The sequence below is a fragment of the Micropterus salmoides genome, unplaced genomic scaffold (assembly GCF_014851395.1).
Source record: "Micropterus salmoides isolate LMB-PRFRI ecotype aquatic unplaced genomic scaffold, ASM1485139v1 Ms_hic_scaffold_6, whole genome shotgun sequence".
NCBI lineage: Eukaryota > Metazoa > Chordata > Actinopteri > Centrarchiformes > Centrarchidae > Micropterus > Micropterus salmoides.
The window spans coordinates 10,112,802-10,133,213 of record NW_024044348.1 but is presented as its reverse complement, the minus strand read 5'-3'; the positions used below and the strand labels follow the sequence as shown (position 1 = coordinate 10,133,213).

Genomic DNA, 20,412 nt, shown 5'->3' with positions numbered 1-20,412 from the left:
CAACAGGTTTCCAAGCAGGTGTTTCAGGATCAGCCAACACTGTCGTCTCCTCTGCTCCATCTAGATTCTACAAACAGGAAAAACTGCAGCCCAAAAACATAAAGCTCAGATTGATCATCTCATGAAGACTTTAGCAGCCAGATAACAGTTTTGGGTCATTTTTAGGGCGACTGCGTACTAATCGCAGGAATTACTTTTGCCAATCTTGACAAACATAGTCATAACAACAAGGTGTTCTGCGCCCTGTGGAGTCTGGTCACATCAGTCCACACTGTGTGACTGAGTGAATGTCTAAAATATATATTTTTTTTTTCCTGCACAACATGGTTTAAAACTGGCTTTGTCGCTCTTTTTTGTTATGTGGGTTTTGGATCATTTTTGTTCAGTAAACGTTTAGAAGTAAACAATGCTGCAATGGAATACTTAAAAATTTGTATGTGGCGCCATAGTAAAGTTTGACTTCATTGTCTTCATTGTTTGACTTCAAATTTGGCTGATTGTGAAGTCTTGAATGCCAGTTTTTTCCAAAACTCCTTTGTCATGGTTTGTGTATCTGACTGAGTTCATAAATCAAGCAATGTATAATGTTTGTTCCCATTGAGAAGATGGAAAAACAAAACGGCTTACCCAATTAAAAAAGAGATCAGTATGTCACTGTATTAATATAATACGTACTTATGCACGTATCAGTAGAAGCATATTTTTCAGAATGTGTAATAGAAATGTACTAACAATGCCATGATGCTGCTGTTATGGTGTCGTTATGTTGAAGCCCCCCTGAGCTACACTTCCTGTCTCACCCAAAGCTGCTGTCATTGTCCTGGGAGTGGACACAGGAAGTGGAATTCTGCATGGCGACAACAGAGGAGTGGTGCTGTTTACTCCCACTGCTTCCAGTGCTCTCTCATGGAAGCCCCCCCTTGCATTTTTTTAATAGCCATTCTTTACAGAAGCCTGTAACAGAGAACAGTAAAGTAAGTCTAAAATGTGGCATAGTAACTGCTTGTTCGCTATTGTGTTCCGATTGGCGTTTGGATGGCTTATGTGCCGATATTACGGCGATTTTAACTAACTCACAATCAGAATTTGCACCACACTGCAGTGTTTTCCATTCATTGATTTATTTGTGGCGACACGCCACACCACAATATCAACGCTGACCGCCACATACTATTTAAAGGTTCAGTGTGTAAGATTTAGTGGCATCTAGTGGCAAGGGTTGGGACTTGCAACCATCTGTCCAGTTTATTACTTCCCGCTAACCTTTCAAAGAGCGTAGGACAGCTATGGTGGCTGATACAGCAAAAAAAGGTGTCTCTTCTGAAGCAGCAGAGAGTGGCCAGTCAAGAAATGAGATTTCTTTAAGTATATTTATTAAGAAATTATATTTAGTTATTAGTTAGTTATTCAGTAAAACCACATGTTATTGTGACTTGGCCACTGACAGATAACATGGAAAATGTAAGCCAACAGTGTGTAACATTGTCTGTTTCTGCACCACAGTCTATTATAAACCACACATTAAATAAAGTTTATACAAACATTGGCATGGTAAACATGTTTATTCTCTCTGATTATGTATCCTTGCCAAATCTGCCCGCCAGCAATATTATGGTGCTTTGATAGCGGCAAAAATATATATAAATAAATAAATACTTTGATAGCGGTGCTGAAATGGATCTCAGTCATGACAACAACAGTTACTCACATAATCACTTCCTCTTTAGTGGTTTTGCCTACAAAATAAAAGCACGAGATGCTTGTTTACTGTAATGCTTTATTTGGAGTTGAACTGAGCTTTTACTTTGAAAAAGTCTGCAGCCTGCTTGACACACCTCTGAAAGAGCCGTCAGAAAACGTGCGCATTGATTCACTCAGCACCTCCGCTTGCTTGTCCCCCCCCCCTCTCTCTTTCATAAACGCATCATAACAGAGCCGTGTGTTTATAGAAAAACTAATGCATTGAAGTTAGCTTTGAGAAGTTAGTCTATCTATTTTCTTAACACAATGCTGTTAATGTCAGAGACGGATATGTTAACATTGGAATACAACTGGGTTGTTGAGGTTGACACGCTGTACATATTGATTGCACCCTCCTTTTAATTTTGTGGGAAACACTGTACTGTGCATTTACAGATGTTTCTGGTGGTTTGTCTTAAAGCTAATAAGGCTGTTTCTTCCATGCTGGCATTTCACTGACTTGCTGCAATGTAACACCGCCAATCGGTGATCTCAAGTAGCCATGATCAGACGATATGAAAATAGAGACAACTGCACTTGTCACCACTGACATAAAAGGATTACTAGAAATGTAAAACTTAACTTTAACCTGTGTGTGTGTGTGTGTGTGTGTGTGTGTGTGTGTGGCTGTGGGAGAAACCATGTTCCCTCTTCTTTCAGCCTCTTTCCCTTTTTATGAGCATCCATTAGAATGAATCCACCAGTCATTTCGAGCTTTTGACTTAATCTTGCACTTTGGATGTGTTAGTTTTTGTGTGAGCCCGAAGTTACATTGAAGCTTTGGCTGAAACTGGTTGGATTAACAACCTTTGCTACAATATTCCTTTTCCGCGAAGGCTTGTAATGTTAAAATACAGAGTCAGTGAAAAAAGCAATAAAAGGACACAGTTAAAGAGGCAGAAATTGCAGAGACCGTAGAAATCAGAGCACACAGTAGCATGCAATGTGTTTTTTTTTTTTTTTTTTTTTTTTTTTTTTTTTTAAACAATGTTGTCCTTGGAACTTTTGCTGTACTCTGCATTAATTTCCTTCCTCTGCTTTCTCCCACTCTGTCCAGCTCACTTAGAAGCTGCCAGTAACAGTTCCAGCACATCAAAGGTAGTTTTTAATTTTTTTTAGTTTTAATTTAGCAAACGCACATGGCAACTTCGTCCAGTGTCATATTTTCTTGTCAGTTATGTCACCTGTTGGTGTTCAGCTGGTGGAATGTGGAGGGAGTTAGTGTAGGCTGAGCACTTCATTCAGAATGACCAGCCACAGTTATCCTCTGCTAAGAGGCCTTCAGTCATTTTTAATTACGGTGTGGACAGTGATTTCAGCATGGACTTGTTCTGGCCTGGCTGTGACCTTACTGACTCAGGTGTCTTGCTAGCACACTTCTTGTAACCTAGAACACCAGTAGTATAAAGGCTAACACTTGGTGGTTTATTAATTGTTTTAGTCAAGTGAGTTTTGTGACTCTAAATGCTAAACCATTTCTGTTTCTCTTTTTATGGTTTCTTTCCTCTTTCACTTTAATGAGTTACCGGTTAATTTTGATGAGTATCAGTTTGTTTACAGGGCTGTAAATGTGATTGCCTGAATTTTCTGAAGCTATCCACTTAATTATTTTGTCCTTTTGTGTGACTAAACTAAGCTCAATAAAGCTAAACAATAGGAATTTGATGGATCATACCAGTTTGTTTTATCCACCGAATGTATTTCTCCTGTGTTTAGAGTCCGTTTTTGATTTCCATTCATTTCTGTATAGGTAGACTCTTGAAAGGTACTTGAGTTGGTTAATCCATCACTGTACACATCAAGTCTGCATTATCCTTTGTGAAATTTATGAGTTGTGAGATAAAGCGTTTTTGATAAATAATAATTGATTATCAAAATGTTGAGTAAATGGGCTAAAGCATACAAAATCACTTGTGTGGTCCTTTGTGTGCTCAAACCCCAGTCAAGGGAAGATGACGAGGACTCTGTTATGTGGTTTGACATTACCTGAATAAATAAAGTTTATAACTGTGAGTTGGACTAAAACATTTGAGAAGCTGGTCAGTGAAATTTATTCCGACATGAGGCAATACCCTTTTTGTTTGCATTGAGGTGAAGCTGCATTGTGATAGACATGAAGGGAGACATTAGGTAGCATCTGCTGCGTACTTCCTGGACATTGCTGCTCGTAAACTCTCAGCTCTGAGGGCACTGGTTGTTGCTGAAATGGTGGAAAATGCCAGCTGTTAGACAAATTGTTGAACTGCATCAGTAAAAGTATAGAGACAGTGATGTCTTGGTATGCTGAAGCCAGGTTGTCTCTTAGTATTCTTACTCCTGCCTTTCTTCCGCTCTCATGTTCCCTCAGCTTGGATTTCAGGAAACCAACGTTCTCCCACTGTTTCTCTCTGGTCGTCTGTTTCTGTATCTCTTTCATCTTCGGTCTCTCTTTCTGTGACTCTCCGTCTCTATTCCCTCTCATTTCGCTCTTGTCTCACTCTTGCTGGCTGTCTGAATATTTCGGTCAGAGCTCATGTTCCACACCCCAGCCACCACTTCCTAGTCATTAGTAGTTACATAGACAGACAGAGACTTGATAGTCGTGCGAGAGTGTAGTAGAGTGAGTGTACAACATGCTTTAGAGGTAGTAAAATATAAGACTGATTCTCTGCATGCCCGGAAACCATATTACTGTCTCTGTATGACAAAAGCAATGGCTCATTCCTCTGTAATGGTTTATTGTATTCATTTTCAGGCAATACAATTCTATTTGCTTTAGGCTTGTCTTGTTTAAATTTAAGAAGCTGTTTTTATTTTGCTATCTTTCCTATCCACGTCAATCTGAAACAACCACAGGCATCAAACACTTGATCACAGGGGTTTAGTGTGGACATGAGTTGTGCACATTTTGACCAAAGAATGATTTCTGCTTTGCAGATATTTCAGTTTCAAGAATTTCTAAAGGCTTGAAGGAGTGAAAGTAAGTGAAGTTAGGGGAGTCAGAACTTGGACAACTGTGCTGCAACACTAGCAGGTTGAGGTGGATAGGAAGTAGGGTACAGCAAAGAAGGAGTTTGATTTTGATCAGGGTTATTTTAGCTGATAGTGGCTTGAAAACATCTCCAGTTTTGGTGTTAGGGAAAGTTGATAAAAATTTTATTTAAAAAACAGAATAGGTTCATAAACACAACAGTCAAAGTTGTCATCATTCAGAGATGTAGAACTCCATTCAGACACTCGCGCACTAAAAAGCTGCTCTGAGAAAATATTTCCTATGTTAGCAAATCTACTGGTGCTACCAAAAAAAAAGTCCAGGTTCGGGAGCAGTGAGCACAGTCTACACATTTGAGCTTTGAGGAAACATTTGCACATTAACTACAATTTCAACAAAACCCCAAAAACCAAAATGTTAAAGATGCTGACTCCGGCATTGGCATCCTTCTTGGCTCCTCGTTTTCCATTGACCCAAATTAGTGTCAAACGTGGTAATTCACCAGTGAGTTAAATGCAGGGAGAAGTTACAGTAGGCTGCTGTGCCATATCCTCATGTTACAGTCAATTTACCACATAGTCTAGAAAAAAGTTAACCTCTGTCAACCATTGACTTTTGGGAAGCTTTATTGGCATTTTTACACTTCTCCAAAGGAGAAAAGGTGTAAAATTGTCAGATAAACTGTACGTTAGATCCACAACTGTATTCAGAACTACAGAATGAAGCTCCACCATCATGTAGTTTTATCTTTCTGATATTTGTCAAGGTTATGTTGAGTCTTATTAATCATTGTTGATTACTTTTAGACTTGTTCTTTTGTCTATATAAAATTTCACAAGATAGAGACAATGCCCATCACAATTTCTGAGTTGACATCTACAAATTGCTTGTTTTGTCCAGCCAACTGTACAAAGATTCTACAAATTAATCAGTATTTGTTTCTTGAGGCTTGTTGACATAGAGCCTACTCTCAGGGCTAGTTGGTAAAGTACACTGCTAACCAGTTGGAAGATGCAAGCGCTAGTCAGTCACAAATAGCTCCCCAAGTCTCTTTATATTTTCACAGTATTGTGACACTTATTGTTTTCGGGATTGTCCATCATTCCATTTAACAAAAGTTTTAATGAAAAGGCTAATAACAAGCTTGTTAACTGATAGTTAGAAAATCTTCTAATTGCTATGATTCCACTCAATAATTAATTGATTTTGCCTTTAAATGCTGGTGTGACCAGACCTAGTTAGTAACTCCTCACATTTGACTGTATGTTTGGCCTTTTTGCGTAATGAATTACTTGAATTATCAAAATTGTCAATGATTAATTTTCTGTCAATTAACCAATGAACTAATTAGCAACCATTCTGTTACTCAAATAACCTCTACACTAAGATGCATAAGGAATGAGGAAATGGCTAACTCGCTACTCTTCCAATTTCATCTGGCAAACAAGAAATTGTGAACTAAAGCCAACATTTAGCGAGGAGTGGGAAAGACTGTGAACTTTCTTGTCCCCTCCTCTTTATGATCACTTAGATCATACTTCAGTATAGTAGAACACACAATTAAGTTTTTCCTATTTACATATTTGTTGCTGGTTCTGTTGATAATAAAGTAAAACATGGTAAGTTTGATTGTGGCACATAAATACCACATTTCAACCAGGTGAACACTAACTCCTGTGTTACTTTAGCCAATTTGCTTGACATTTTGATGCCAGCAATATGTCATCTTCTTACATTTATAATTCAACACACAGTTCATTATTTTATTTAGGTAATATCGACTTCTATTTTGACGCTGTATGGATCAGAGGACCGGCCATGATGTGATATCCTGAACGTAAGCACCCGGTTGGGTTTGTCCTTACATTGTGCATTACTTTGTGCAATCCTACAATGAATGAAAAGTAATAAGAAAGGGAGAAAAATAAAGAAGATGCAGACGATATGGTGTCTTTCAGTCTCACTCAAGACTACAGTTTTAGTCACAACATGTTAAATCCTACTCCAGTAATATTAAAACATGCTTACTGCAGTTAATAAAAGATCTTTTGACCGCAGCCAGTCGTCTGAAAGCCTGATCGGTCATTCAGTCTCCATACGCCACACTGACACTACTGCATGTGAAAGTTATTTACTGGAAATGCCGCAGTCATTGTCCATGTTCATGAGCAACTCATACCCTTTTTTTCCCCCTTTACACATGGTTTTATGACCGCTTGTTCTGTATATGTTTTATGTCTGAAGTGCAATTTCCTCTGTCTGTAACAGTGAGGGTGATGGGGCTGTTTTTGAAGGTTATGTAGCAGGGAAATTAGTATCCATGTGATATGTATACTGCGTAACATAGTTTTGCTCTCAGTTCCTTATCTGTGTTTTATCTGTGCTGTAATGCACTGCTATAATTAGTTCCTTATTTCACATGTGATACAGCTAGACACCGATAAGTCAGACCGTAACAGACTCAATCTGTCAAAAAATCAAGTACAAACTTCAAACCTGTTAATCCAAAATCATGTGAAATATATATCAAAGCTGTTTCATGACTACAAACTTATCTGTAGGTAGATTTAAATCATGATTCTCCATCATAGATTCTATAGTGCTTGTGGTTTTATTTCTCTGTGGTCTAATGGTGGAAACTGAAACGGATATCCAACAAAATCTATTATTTGGCATAAACTCAAATTGTTCCCCTCTAGTATTTGAGCTGTCACGGTGACAGCCAAACAAAGGGGTGTGAACTCCTGACCACCTGGGAAAATTATAAACTAGTACAATTAAAAGGGCAAAACACGTGGTAATAAAACTAGTAAATACAAGATGACACACTTAATGGCCTTTAGTGCTGCTGACAAGCAGATGAATTTTAAAGGTTTAGAAAGTAGCATCCAAATAACATTGCTGCAATATAACATAACATAAAATTATTGTCAGCATCTGCTTTTGAAAGACAGTTTGGTTTCTAACATAATGGTTTTCCAGTAATGAAAAAAACATCAAACTTTTTTTTGTTTGCATGGACTTCAATAGTCAACTTTACTGAAAGAGGTGTGGCAGTCAATTGTGAATTTCACAAAGTTGTGTGCAGACAGTGACTTTTATGAGTTACCGGTTAATTTTGATGAGTATCAGTTTGTTTACAGGGCTGTAAATGTGATTGCCTGAATTTTCTGAAGCTATCCACTTAATTATTTTGTCCTTTTGTGTGACTAAACTAAGCTCAATAAAGCTAAGCAATAGGAATTTGATGGATCATACCAGTTTGTTTTATCATGCAGTAACATTCTCAAATGTTTTAGTCCAACACACAGTTATAAACTTTATTTATTCAGGTAATGTCAAACCACATAACAGAGTCCTCGTCATCTTCCCTTGACTGGGGTTTGAGCACACAAAGGACCACACAAGTGATTTTGTATGCTTTAGCCCATTTACTCAACATTTTGATAACCAATTGTTATTTATCAAAAACGCTTTATCTCACAACTCATAAATTTCACAAAGGATAATGCAGACTTGATGTGTACAGTGATGGATTAACCAACTCAAGTACCTTTCAAGAGTCTACCTATACAGAAATGAATGGAAATCAAAAACGGACTCTAAACACAGGAGAACGCTTGATTGGAAACTCATTTCTTTAATAGGCAGAAAACAAATGTACAGTAACAAACAAGCAGTGAGATCTTGTGAAATGTTGCTAATACATGGCTACATTTGGCACCATGGAGCTGTCAGATTCACAAATTAACCCACAACAAAACATGTAGACTAGATGTGAGAGTTCACAAATCTTAAAAGCTAAATCACACACCTTAGTGTAACACATACACATTCCTAGTAGTTAAAGATAAAACAAAGTGCCTCCACAACATAATGAGCCCTGAATACACAAGCTTAGCCCTAATGACAGTGACACACACACAGCTTTTCAGAAAGATGACTTCACATCGTAGAAAGCTGACCAAACTTGATCCTTCACTCCTACAACAATGGCCACCATTGAGTCTGACTCAAATAAGTGAACCTCTCCTTCGTTTCCTGTCAGAGGGAACCTCCGAACAGCCATCTCTCAGACAATGTTCAGATTACAGAAAGGTTCCAAATAGTGTAATTATATAAAGTATCTGTAATAATTTGCAAGTATCTTAGGTACATAAATCTTTCATACTTTAATACCTTTCAGACCTTCAAAACCTTGTTGGTTAAAAACAGGGTACCACCCAGATGTTTTGATGTAATAGTTTAAAAATCTGTCCACTATTTTTAAAATGCTTTTTGCTTTATTAAATCCATTGAATTTGAAAAGTGAAGGGAAACACTTTTTTTTTAATTTTTATTTCTTTATTTTTTTTAAAGCAAAATATTGTTTTGCATATTCAGAATTTGCCTTGTGTGAATTCCAGCTTTACTGCTTGTTGATATCTTAGTTGAGATTGGTCAGCTATGGATTGGTTAAGTCTGCTCAAACAGATTCCAGCTCAGATTAATTGACTGTGATTCCTAATCTCGGACTATTCAGGTGATCAGATCTGTTTCTGGTTCAGTTGTTTGAGAACAGAGATGAGAGGAGGCCACTGCAGGTTTCCTTCAGCTGTGATCCGCCTGCTCACCTCCTCCAGGGCACAAACCTCAGGCTTATCTACATCTACACTTTTTTTTTAAGTTACCGGCACACACAGTCCTCAGGTGAAATGACCTCATGCCTCAAAAATCTTTTCTTCCACTTTGTACACTTTGTTGCTTTCTGTCTCTTTGCTTTTACACATTTTCATTCTGAGGATACTTTTAGCAGCAGAGTTTCTGTTTGCTACTTTGAAGTCGTCACGCCTAACCCTGAACAATGTCCGTGATACCATTTAATGCACGGTGTGAAAGTGTGGCTGATACAGTATGTGTATGGGGGAACAGAATACCTTATTTAGTTGAAAAAAGTGCAACAATTGTAATTATGTTCACCTTTTCATGTTTTTAGCATCACATTTGGCCTTTTGCTGGCAGTTTATTCTTTGTTGCAGTCCACAGCAAAATGTTGTACTGATGAGGAACATGTAGGCCTGAATGGTGAACACATTATATATGTTATCTAAAGAGATAACAAAGAGAGAAATTTTATTCTTGGACACAACAGTAGCTTTCACTCAAGACATTTTGTTATTTCATTGTGCAGCCCTGTGTTGTAGAATGACAAATAAATGTACCTTGAACCTTGATTGTAATACAGTTGGAATAACTGCATGATAACTGCATGATTCAGACCCCTGATGTGGGCATGTGAGTGGTTTGTGATACGACAGGAACAACATTTTGAAGGTTATTGCTTACTTTGAAGACATGCTGGAGATGATGGAACTTGTGAAACCGTTTCTAGCAAGAATACATGTTGTTCACATGCATCCCTGTCAGTCACTGATCATCCTAACTGAAGGATATTTAAAGTTGGCTTAAATAGTGTTTATTATTACATTTCCTATCAAATGTTGTGCTCCTTTTTCTATCATATCTGTGAATAGCCTATATTATTTGTTGTCAGCGAATCAGGGGACACCCAGGGGTCTCTGGGGAGGTTCCAGGGGGTCCACAGCAAAAAGGGAAATTATTTATTTTCACTATAATTCCATCCATACAGTTACACAATGATGGACTGTATGACTATTTTAGTCATTGGTTTCATACACTTTCTGTAATCAAACATCTAAAAAGCAAAACTACTATCAAATGGGGTTCCATGGTCTAATTTATGTCAGTTTAGGGGACCTTGTTTTGACAAAGAACAACTGGCCTATAAAACAGCACAACAATAACAAACCCCTTCTCTCCCGTTTCCCTCATTTTCTCCCAACATATTAAACAAAGGAAACAGGTTATCAACAATACTGACATATTCTAAAAAATTAAAATATGAAATAGATTTTTTTTTTCTCATTTCCATAAAATGTGACGTTTTAACCCAAACACCAATGTTTGGCTTATCACTTTTTCCCAGTTCAGAGCAAACAAAACCACCTTAGGGTCTAAGGGAGTCTGTTACTCGTCTCTCCTGTCATTGTAGTCTATGCGGCTCTGTTGTCAGAAGACCAGAGCAGCCAATTTTATTATTAAACCAGATGACCAGATCTACCAGCTGTATTTTGTTGGTTACAGCACTTGTGTGAGTTGTGCACTTTTGGCGCCCTGAATCTCTTTCAAAAAAGTTTTTTAAATTTGTGCATAATGATCATGTTAAATCTCTTACATTTTGTGCGTTAAATTGCTGAAAAATAACAGGCTGATTGAGCAAGAGCAGCTCTCTTAGTTACGGCATTATTTTTATTCAACTGATTTTGCTTGTGTTAATTTGTCATTCAAATACCCAATTTTCTTTACTTGTGTTGCTGGAATAGGCCTGTTACTTTTTTTAAAGCTGATTAATAATTATTAATTAATGATTAATACGTTATTGATAATTAATGTGTATGACAATCAATTAAGCAAAAGCCTTAAATTTGCATCCCTTGTCCCAGTACATCTACCTTACATTTCCCTAATATCATCTTGATCCATTCAAAACAAAGGTTTGTAAAACTATCAAAAGCAAGATAGCAGTGGAGATTATCGGGAGATGTACTGTGATTGGTAAGAATCGCCAGTGTTTTCCTGGAAGAGATGCCCATTAGTTGATTGTCCTTGTGTGATGGTAAACAGAGAAGCAGCCAGCATGGCCCTGTGCTGTCCCTCACTGCCACAACCCTAAATCCCCCCTCCCTATCCTTTTAAGCAGCAAGCTGACCATCTGTTCTAGGCGCCAGGCCCTAACTCAGTGCTCAAAACACACACATTCAGGCCCCATCCACACTACTGCGTTTTTGAATTAAAACGGAGACCTTTTGCTACGTTTGCACCTCCCGTCTAGACTACAACGGCGAAAACGAAGACCTAAAACGGAGAAGTTTGGAAACGCTGCCGACCCGTTTTGCGTTTCAAAACCTCCGGAGGGCGTTTTAGTGAAGACGGGCAAAAACGGAGGACTTTAGAAACGATGACGCAGCCGCTCATGCTCGGCTCTTTGATTGATTGGGTCTTAGAAGTCATGCAAAGCAGAAAAACGATGCTACTGACCGGGTTTTTGACATGGTATTTTTATTAAGTGTTATTTGCACGGTACATAATATTTTATCTGCCAACACTTGTACTGTGCATGTCGCCTTATTTACTTTGCAACAACTAACCAGTTTTCCGCCGCCACACTCTGTGTTACATTAAGTAACAGTCCCAGCCCCTTATTGGTGCATGCAAAAAAAAAAAAAAACCTTCTTCGTCTGTATTTATTTTTTCTTTCGCCAAACTTCTGTAACCAGGAAGAGACCATCTGCTTCATGTTTACATCTGCACGCGCATGCCCAGTGTACCTGAACTTTTTTTTAGTGTAGACGGAGATCAACTCCAAAACGCAGCTAAAACGCTGGTGTGGACGGTGGTCGTATTCATTTTAATTCTCCGTTTGTAAACTAAAACGGAGTAGTGTGGATGGGGCCTCAGACACACATAGTGCAGTCACTCAAGCAAGCAAACCTACCATTGGCTGTGTGTATGGATTCAGCCCTATGCAGTTTGAGTGAATGCTTTGTGTGAGGTTAAAAAGGCGGTGTGTGTGTGTGTTTTTCTGTGTCTCATATGGGTGTGTTTGTATTTAGAAAGGGTAGACGTCCTGTGTGCATGTGTTTGTATGGCTCATGGTTATATCAAAGTTGCTGAAGCGACACATTTCATGTGAGGTTGGATATGGGACGACAGGAAATGACCATGGGAGCAGTATTGTATCATTTCCCTGCTCGAGTCTTTTGGTGATCCACTCTGCGAAACAACTGTATCTGTCCCTGTTCCGTTTACTCCATTCCAGTTTGTCAGACAAAACGATACATACTAATACTATCTTGGGACCTGGGAAATTACAACAGGCATTTTTTTTTACTGATGTTTTATAGATAGGCAACGTTGGAGAACTAGCAAGTTACAGCTAAATTTTTTAAGTATCCAATCGAAAAAAATCCCACACTCTCCCTTCAGGCCTCCCTCCAAAACCACTTCCCCCCCAAACATATTTTCATGCACAATGCATATACGGGCAGAGTGCGCGCAGGTAGACAGGCAGGTAGGCCAGCCGTGCTTATTAACATATTATATTATCAAATATTCTGATAAGAGAATGTATGACTGAAACCATGACAACAAATTTATGGTCTCAGTTTCAAACACAGCCTAAGCGTATCATGTGACATGCTTCAGTAAGAACAGTTACCACAACAGAAAATTGCAGATGAACATTTAATATCCAGGAATTCACATCAACTACATTGCAAGAGGATCCTGTGAGCTTTAAGTGAAAACAATAGCTTATGTTCTATTTGATTTGATGTTAAACAACTTGCTGTTTGTTAACTGTGGAAATTAACACTTTAGCTTTGATATTAACACCTGCACACATTTTAGCTCTTTATATACCAGAATGCAATGCAGCCTCAACACACGCACACAATTTCTTACAAGGTTGATTTATTTGTCACAATATAACAGGTTGTAGAGTCAAATTGAGTTTGTAACAGCTGATAGCAACAAGTTGAAACCCATTCCTCGGCTTTGAAAATCAGTATCTTAAGTAGAAGTTGGCGAGAAAGTTGTGGGTGATGCATAAAGACAAATTACACTTCGCTCCATGCATGTGTGTGTGTTTATGTATGAGTTCACAGGGAGCAGGGTTAGTATGATTTCAACACAGATTTGTTGTTCACAGTGTAGCGTTTGCATAATCATGAAAATCAGGTACATTGAGTTTACTGCCTCCTTTCGTCAGAGATTTAGGACATGCCTGTCAACATCACTGCAGCTCCCAGCACACTCACTATAGTGAGTAGAGATGATGACGCCGATACAGAAACGCTGCTGTGGGAACTAGCTCCAGGGACCCTGCAATGTCACGCCTTCCCTTTGGCTGTATGGATAGTAGCTGGATTTGTGGTGCGTTCAAGCACAATAAATTATATTTGATTCATGAACACAACAGTGAAAAAAAGCTAGCGATTTCCTTCTTTAAAAAACATTGAATAGATTTTGGAAACTTTTACTCCCGGAACGGCGTACCCGTGTTTTCCCCCCTTTTCCACCACTGGCTTCAGAACTGTCCAAATCCTGATGACTGTGAAAAATCACAGAGCAGCAGATTTTTTTCGGCAGCTCAGTCATCAAAACCTCTTATTTTTTTCTTTTTCCTTTTCCTCTTATTCCTCTTCCTTCTCTTCCTCTTCCTCCTCCTCCTCTCTCTGTGACCTTTATTCACTCCTCTGCAGTGTATTAAAGAGGGAACTTGTGGCTGGTGTGATTGTGTATTTAATAAAGATGATGGCAGCTGCTGGTTGTGGCATTGGTATGTGCTTATGTCTGTGCTCTGTAGAGTGTATGTGTGTTAATGGTAATCCTGTAGATCCTGATGACTTACCCTTTATCCTTTTGATTATCCATGTCGGGCTCCAGCAAAATAATTTGGCCATTACATAATGGCACATGAAGTGTTTGTGTCATAGTTTGACATATTTTATAATCTGCTTTATTGCATCTTCAGATCCTTGATACACGATGTCAGTCCTGCTAGTGCTGTGCTGTTCATTAGTTTGATGCGTTATCTATTTTGTGGAAGTGTTTTCTGTTGTGTTTAGCCTGAAACAAGTGATTATTTAGTCTACAGGGTATTGATCAATCATTGTGTCTTCCTGTTCTGATTTACAGTGAAAATGTCTTGAATCGGTGGCCTCTCCAGCCCAGTAAAGGACGTGCCAGTGCCAGCTGCTGCTAATGGGAACTCCTGCTCCGCCATGAGTTCTCGTGATGGCGGTGGCGGCGTTGGTGGCGTGGGCACCCTTGGTCGGCGGCAGCGCTTCGAGAACTCAGAGTTCACGGTGCGTATCTACCCAGGAGCCCTGGCTGAGGGCACCATCTACTGCCCGATAAGTGCCCGCAAGACCACCACAGCTGCTGAGGCCATCGAACGTGTCATTGACCGCCTACAGCTGGATCGTACCAAGTGTTATGTTCTGGCTGAGGTGAAGGAGTTTGGTGGGGAAGAATGGATTCTGAACCCATCCGACTGTCCTGTGCAGAGGATGATGCTATGGCCCCGTGTGGCACTAGAGCAACGTCCACTGTCTGGCGGTGAGGATTACCGCTTCCTCCTAAGGCAAAAGAACCTGGATGGCTCAATTCACTATGGTGGCAGCCTCCAGATGTGGCTGCAGGTCACAGAGGAGCGTAGGCGTATGGTGGAACGTGGACTGCTGCCACAGCCTGATTCTCAGGGTGATCATGCAGATCTTTGCCATCTGCCGGAGCTTAACGAGCGCTCGCTGCTGGACAACCTGCGCTTCCGCTTCCTCCAGGAAAGGATCTACACTTATGTTGGAAGCATCCTCATCGTCATTAACCCCTTCAAGTTCCTGCCCATCTACAACCCCAAGTATGTGAAGTTGTATGATAATCATACACTGGGAGATTTGGAGCCACATATTTACGCCGTGGCTGATGTGGCTTACCACGCCATGCTACAGAGAGAGAGAAATCAGTGCATTGTTATATCAGGGGAGAGTGGCTCTGGGAAGACACAAAGCACAAACTTTCTTATTCATCATCTGACCGCTCTCAGCCAGAAGGGTTTTGCCAGCGGAGTGGAGCAGATAATCTTGGGGGCAGGGCCAGTACTAGAGGTAAGCAAAAACAATGGCGATCTTGGTTTTAATAAAAATGAATTTGTTGTTTGCCACTGTGCTGATGGCAAAGTTGTGCACTTGAGACTAGTGACTTGATTCGAACCAACATTACAAAATTGTGACTTGACCTGCTGTACGAATGAGTTGACTTTAGACTGTCCTTGAGGATTTTGGACTTGATCTAGAGTGATGAATTAGGGAGCACATGATTATAATTGATTTCATCAGAAGACACGCTTTTTGTCAAAAAGTTAGTTTCTGCACCTTATTAAACGTCTGCTCTTGACCTCATCACTCCAGACTTGAGACTGAAATGAAATGAGACTTAACTTGGATTTTCCCTAATAGACATTCCTTGCTAACAATGCTGCCTAGTCACCTTGTTGGTAAGTTGAATTGGCTACTGAAGACCTACAACATCTGTAGACATTAATCATACTGATATATGAGGGCTGATTCATTCAGTGTGGACTTCTACAGTTTGTCTGTTTTAAAAAGATTGATTCGATGAGTGTGAGTGTGGCTTTTAACATTAGTTACACAACACTGCTTAGCCACAAGTGTATCTATGGTTGGCCTTAGTTGTGTCTGCATACAGAGAGTCCAGCTGTGTGGGGATTATGCAGCACACAGAGGAGCTCTCTTTCTGTGGACAGCCAGTGGTCTATCAGTGGTTACAGTTGTACATTCTTGTTTTTGTGATTCCAACCATTTTCTCTGCAAACTGGAAAGATTGTCTGAAGGTAGACCTTGTAGAGGCCCAGCCAAAGGTTGTGAAGGAAACTAGTTGTTTTCATATCACTCAAGACATTCCACTCATATTTTTTTTCTTCTATGGGGACCTGTCACTTTAAAACACATCAGTCAAGAGTCTGACAAGTTCACAACCGCACATTGTTTTTTCATTTGTCTCTGTCATAGTCAACATCAATTGAATTCCTGAACATTACATAACACCGTATGCACAATGCTGCCAGTCTGGAAGGCAGGTACTGGTTGCTTATTGTCAAGAGGCTTGTTTATTAGGTTGTATCACTCACTGTCACATCACCTGACCACCAGCTGTTGACACTTCATTCACTTACAAAGAACAGGGCAGTGCTCACATAAATGCAAACATGTCTTCTGGCATTTCTTTATCTTGATATAGGGTTTTCATCAGTATAGTGTTACCAAATATGTTTATTATCTACCAGCCAAATAATTTATGGTATCTTCTTTATGACATTTTCTTAGCATCACTGTCAAGATGAAAATGCCAACTTTAAAAGCCAAATTCAGTAACCAGCAAGACAACAATTTTTGCAACAAGTAGGCTAGCTCTACACTGCCTTTTATTACCTTCAGTTTAGGTGTGTCACTGGGGTTAATGTGTAAGCATGTTGGGTTAATCCTCAGCACAGCAACACGAGTGAGTAGTTTTGAGTTCAGAGGAGCAGCCTTTAATTGTTTGCACAGTAAGATTGCGTATCTGCCCTCTGGTGAGTGATGCCAATAAAGGAGCTGTGGTGCTACTGCAGAGAAAGATAGAAGAGAGGAGTGGAGGAACAGCAGCCAGCATTACTTCATAAGAAAACTTCATCTTCATTTTCTTATAGCTCTTCATTCAGGAACGTAGACGGCAGCACAGGAGGAATTATATTTGACATTTTTAATATATTCTGTGGATTCTTTGTTTATTCATCTGCTTCTTTAATTGTGTGTAGTTATATTTCATCACAGAATTTTGTCACTGACAAGGAGTTCAATGTCCTGACGAAAGTATTGACCTACAGTACATTTCCCACATCTTAAAGCTGGGGTAGGCAGCGTTGGAGAACTAGCTAGATTTTGAAAGTATCCAATCAAAGAAATCCCACCTCCTCCCTTTAGGCCTCCCTCCAAAACATATTTTCATGCGCATTTTATTTATTGATTGATTGCTGTTAGTATGTAAAAAGCTTTGACCTCTGGCATGGGCTGTTGGTTACAAGAGTTGTGCCTCACTTGGCTTTAAAGGGAACTCCACCGATTTTACACATCAAAGTCTGATAAAAGGTCTTGTGAAGTACTTCTACTTATGTCTCATATTAAAAGCAAACAGTCTAGTGGAAATATTTAAGATTTAAATATTATAAAATAACAAAATGATGTGTAGGAAGAAAACCCCTAAGAAGATAAAATATGTTAGACTTAGTATTTAGCACTTGGTTGTTTTGTATCACAAATTGTTTTGTGTAATTACATTTTCAGATCACATGAAGGGTTTTGAGAATACATTATAAGGTTAAGCAGATTATCATATGAATAGTATATACAACCTTACTAAAAGATTGCACTCAGTAAATATCAATCAAAGGTTTGAGGAGAATTCATACTTATTTCTACCTGAAAACACCCAAAAAAACACATTTTATAAAGCTTAATGGCAGTGATTTGAAAGAGGTACAGCATATTTCTTTATTTTCCCACTTTCAGGCATTATTGACTGGGCCAGTTCATCATTCTTGAAGTCCAGGACAATGTTTGAGCCATCACCCTCAAGTTAACAATGGAAAAGCAAAGCAGGCAAACATTTTCTCCTTACTGTAGGTCGAAGGGCAAACTCATGTGGAGGCTTAAAGCGTAAAGAGAGAATATCACTTTACATAGTTTTGGTCTTTTTGGACACCAGCCAACAGCTGCAGCTATGTGTTAAGATCCTGACAAGCGCTGTCACTCAAGTGCTTCAATTAATAAAACTCAGCTTGAAGGAAATGAAAACATGAGGGGATGTTGTGCTGGTTAGATAAACACAGCAAGTTACAGCATTTTGTTTGAACATGGTTATTATTCTAAAGTAAAGCAAGTAAAGATGTGACAGGCTTCAATTTTTGTGTTGAGTGTAAAAGAGAATATACTGAGTTTACTTATCCTACTTTCACCACCTTTGGACTTCAATTGACCCTGCAGAGTGAAGATGAATACAAACATTCGTGAAATATGACAAATACTTCACCTAATGTTGGTTCAGCGCTTATCTCCTGTCTGTAATTCTTGACGTTGTTTGCCTTCTTGTGCCAGATTTGAGTCAAATTGACATGAAGCCATACATTCCTGTGACTACATACATTGTCTGGGTAGATTTTATCTTAGTTTGTACGAATGTAGGAAATTTTCACTCATTCTCACCGAACGCAGTAACAATATATCAAAACTTTATTACTTTACACTTTACATCTGTACTTTTTCCTGATTTAATAATTTAATTTCATCTATAACCTGCTGCATAAACATGCATACTAATGAGAAACCACAGCATTAGACATTAGCCGAATAGCAATAGATGATGGACAGCTATGAAGGAAAGCTGTTGCAGTGCAGCATTATTATTAAAGGCCATTTGCTGTATGCTTCTCTGCTTGGTCTCCATTTGTTTAAAAGTGCTCATCAATAATGACAGGTTAGTGTAGATAACAGTCTGTCTTGTCTTTTCAAGGTTACTTCTGAGTTTGCTCACATAATAGTACACATTTTCTCTTGTTTATTTCTTTGTGACGTATATACAAAACCCATCCAACAGTTGGATTAAAGGCTGATAGATGAAAAATGTATCCTGACTAGTTGGATGTACTTAATTTATTTAATTGTAATTTTCTTGTACTAGCTAGTCCTCACCTAATGTTTAAAAAAAAAAAAAAAAAAAGGATTTGCATTCATGTTGTTTTATGGTACAAATACAGGGCAATAATGGATACTAATAATGGAACTGGTTCTGGTTCAACGTTGTTATTGACCCTATTGAAAACAAAGACTGCTGACAGGAAGCACGTTCATTTGTTTTTACATGTGAGCCAAGTGACCGTTTAATATGAGCTCAGCTGTCTTCTGTTGTCCCCCGGGTCGAGAGGGAGAGTATGGGGTTACTGCACACTGCTCACTCTGACAGTGCATCATCAGGATCTGCTTTCCAGGATCAGGGAGGTGTCACAGGGCATTAGTGCAGGAGCACAGCTAATGGTGTGTGTGCGCGTGTGTGTGTACTTTAGTGGGGTGTTTCAGGGGCACTTCAATGTGCCTGAGCTAAAAGCATTTATTGCTGCTGCCATGAAAGGATGTGCGGACCCCTACTTTCATGAGCACACGCACACACTCACATGCACATTTGTCCCTCTATCCCCGTGGGGGCATCTCATTGACATAATGCATTCCCTAGGCGCTTACCCTAACCGAAATCCAAACAACTACATGCCTAAATTTAATCGTAACTGGATTGTAAACTGAACCCAAAACCAAGCTCGTGTTTACAGTCAGGCCAGTCACAGAGACTTCATGGATCTAAATCATTACTTATTGAAAACAACTACTCAATATGTTTGAGTTTTGGAGTAGTGGTCAGACAAAAAACGCTATCTAAAGACATCTCCATGGGCTCTGGGAAATTGTGATCCACTATTGAGATTTTATGGACCAAACACTTAATCGATTTAATAAATAAACTGATGCGTAGTTAGTTAGTTGCAGCCCTAAAATTAACATGTAACTTTCAACCTTTTGTCTTGTTTTCACTCATTGTTTTGCTTGTCTGACTTACAAATGCGCTGTATACTGTAGCTGTGCCTTAGAGTTTCTCATCAACCCCCATAGGCAGCTGTTTCCTGTTAAAAGGCCCTGATAGACCCCATGTGTATGTCAACTCCCCATGACCAAACAACAAAGCTGCTGAAGAAAGACATTCAGCAGATAAATACCCAGATATTTTCTGTTGGTGGAGACCAAAACAGAGTTTAAAGGAGAGATGGTGTGTGTATGGTGGCTGCCTCCTTGTTTTTACATTTCCTGCCCTGTGATGACCAAAGATCTATTAATGGAGTTTTAATGCTTGAGTTTTTTTTACAGCTTGATGGCAGAGTTTACAACAAGACAACAGGTCAGACATCACAAGCCTTTTCGTAAATCTGGAGAAATCTATCATAATCATAATCTGGAGAATATAATCGCATTTACTAG

The 20,412-nt window shown here is 39.1% G+C and overlaps 1 protein-coding gene across 9 annotated transcripts in view; it reads left to right on the top strand.

Annotated features, from left to right (window-relative positions):
- The window catches only part of myo9aa (myosin IXAa), a 121,959-nt gene that overhangs the window by 10,718 nt on the left and 90,829 nt on the right, over positions 1 to 20,412 (top strand). For 8 of the 9 annotated variants that reach the window (XM_038700935.1, XM_038700937.1, XM_038700936.1 and 5 more), the window contains exon 2: positions 14,471 to 15,441. In XM_038700935.1, the coding sequence (XP_038556863.1) occupies positions 14,557 to 15,441 (885 nt within the window). In that variant the 5' untranslated portion in view covers positions 14,471 to 14,556. Of the gene's footprint in view, positions 1 to 2,797; positions 2,839 to 14,470; positions 15,442 to 20,412 lie in introns of all 9 variants that reach the window. The other variant, XM_038700931.1, reaches the window with a different exon arrangement.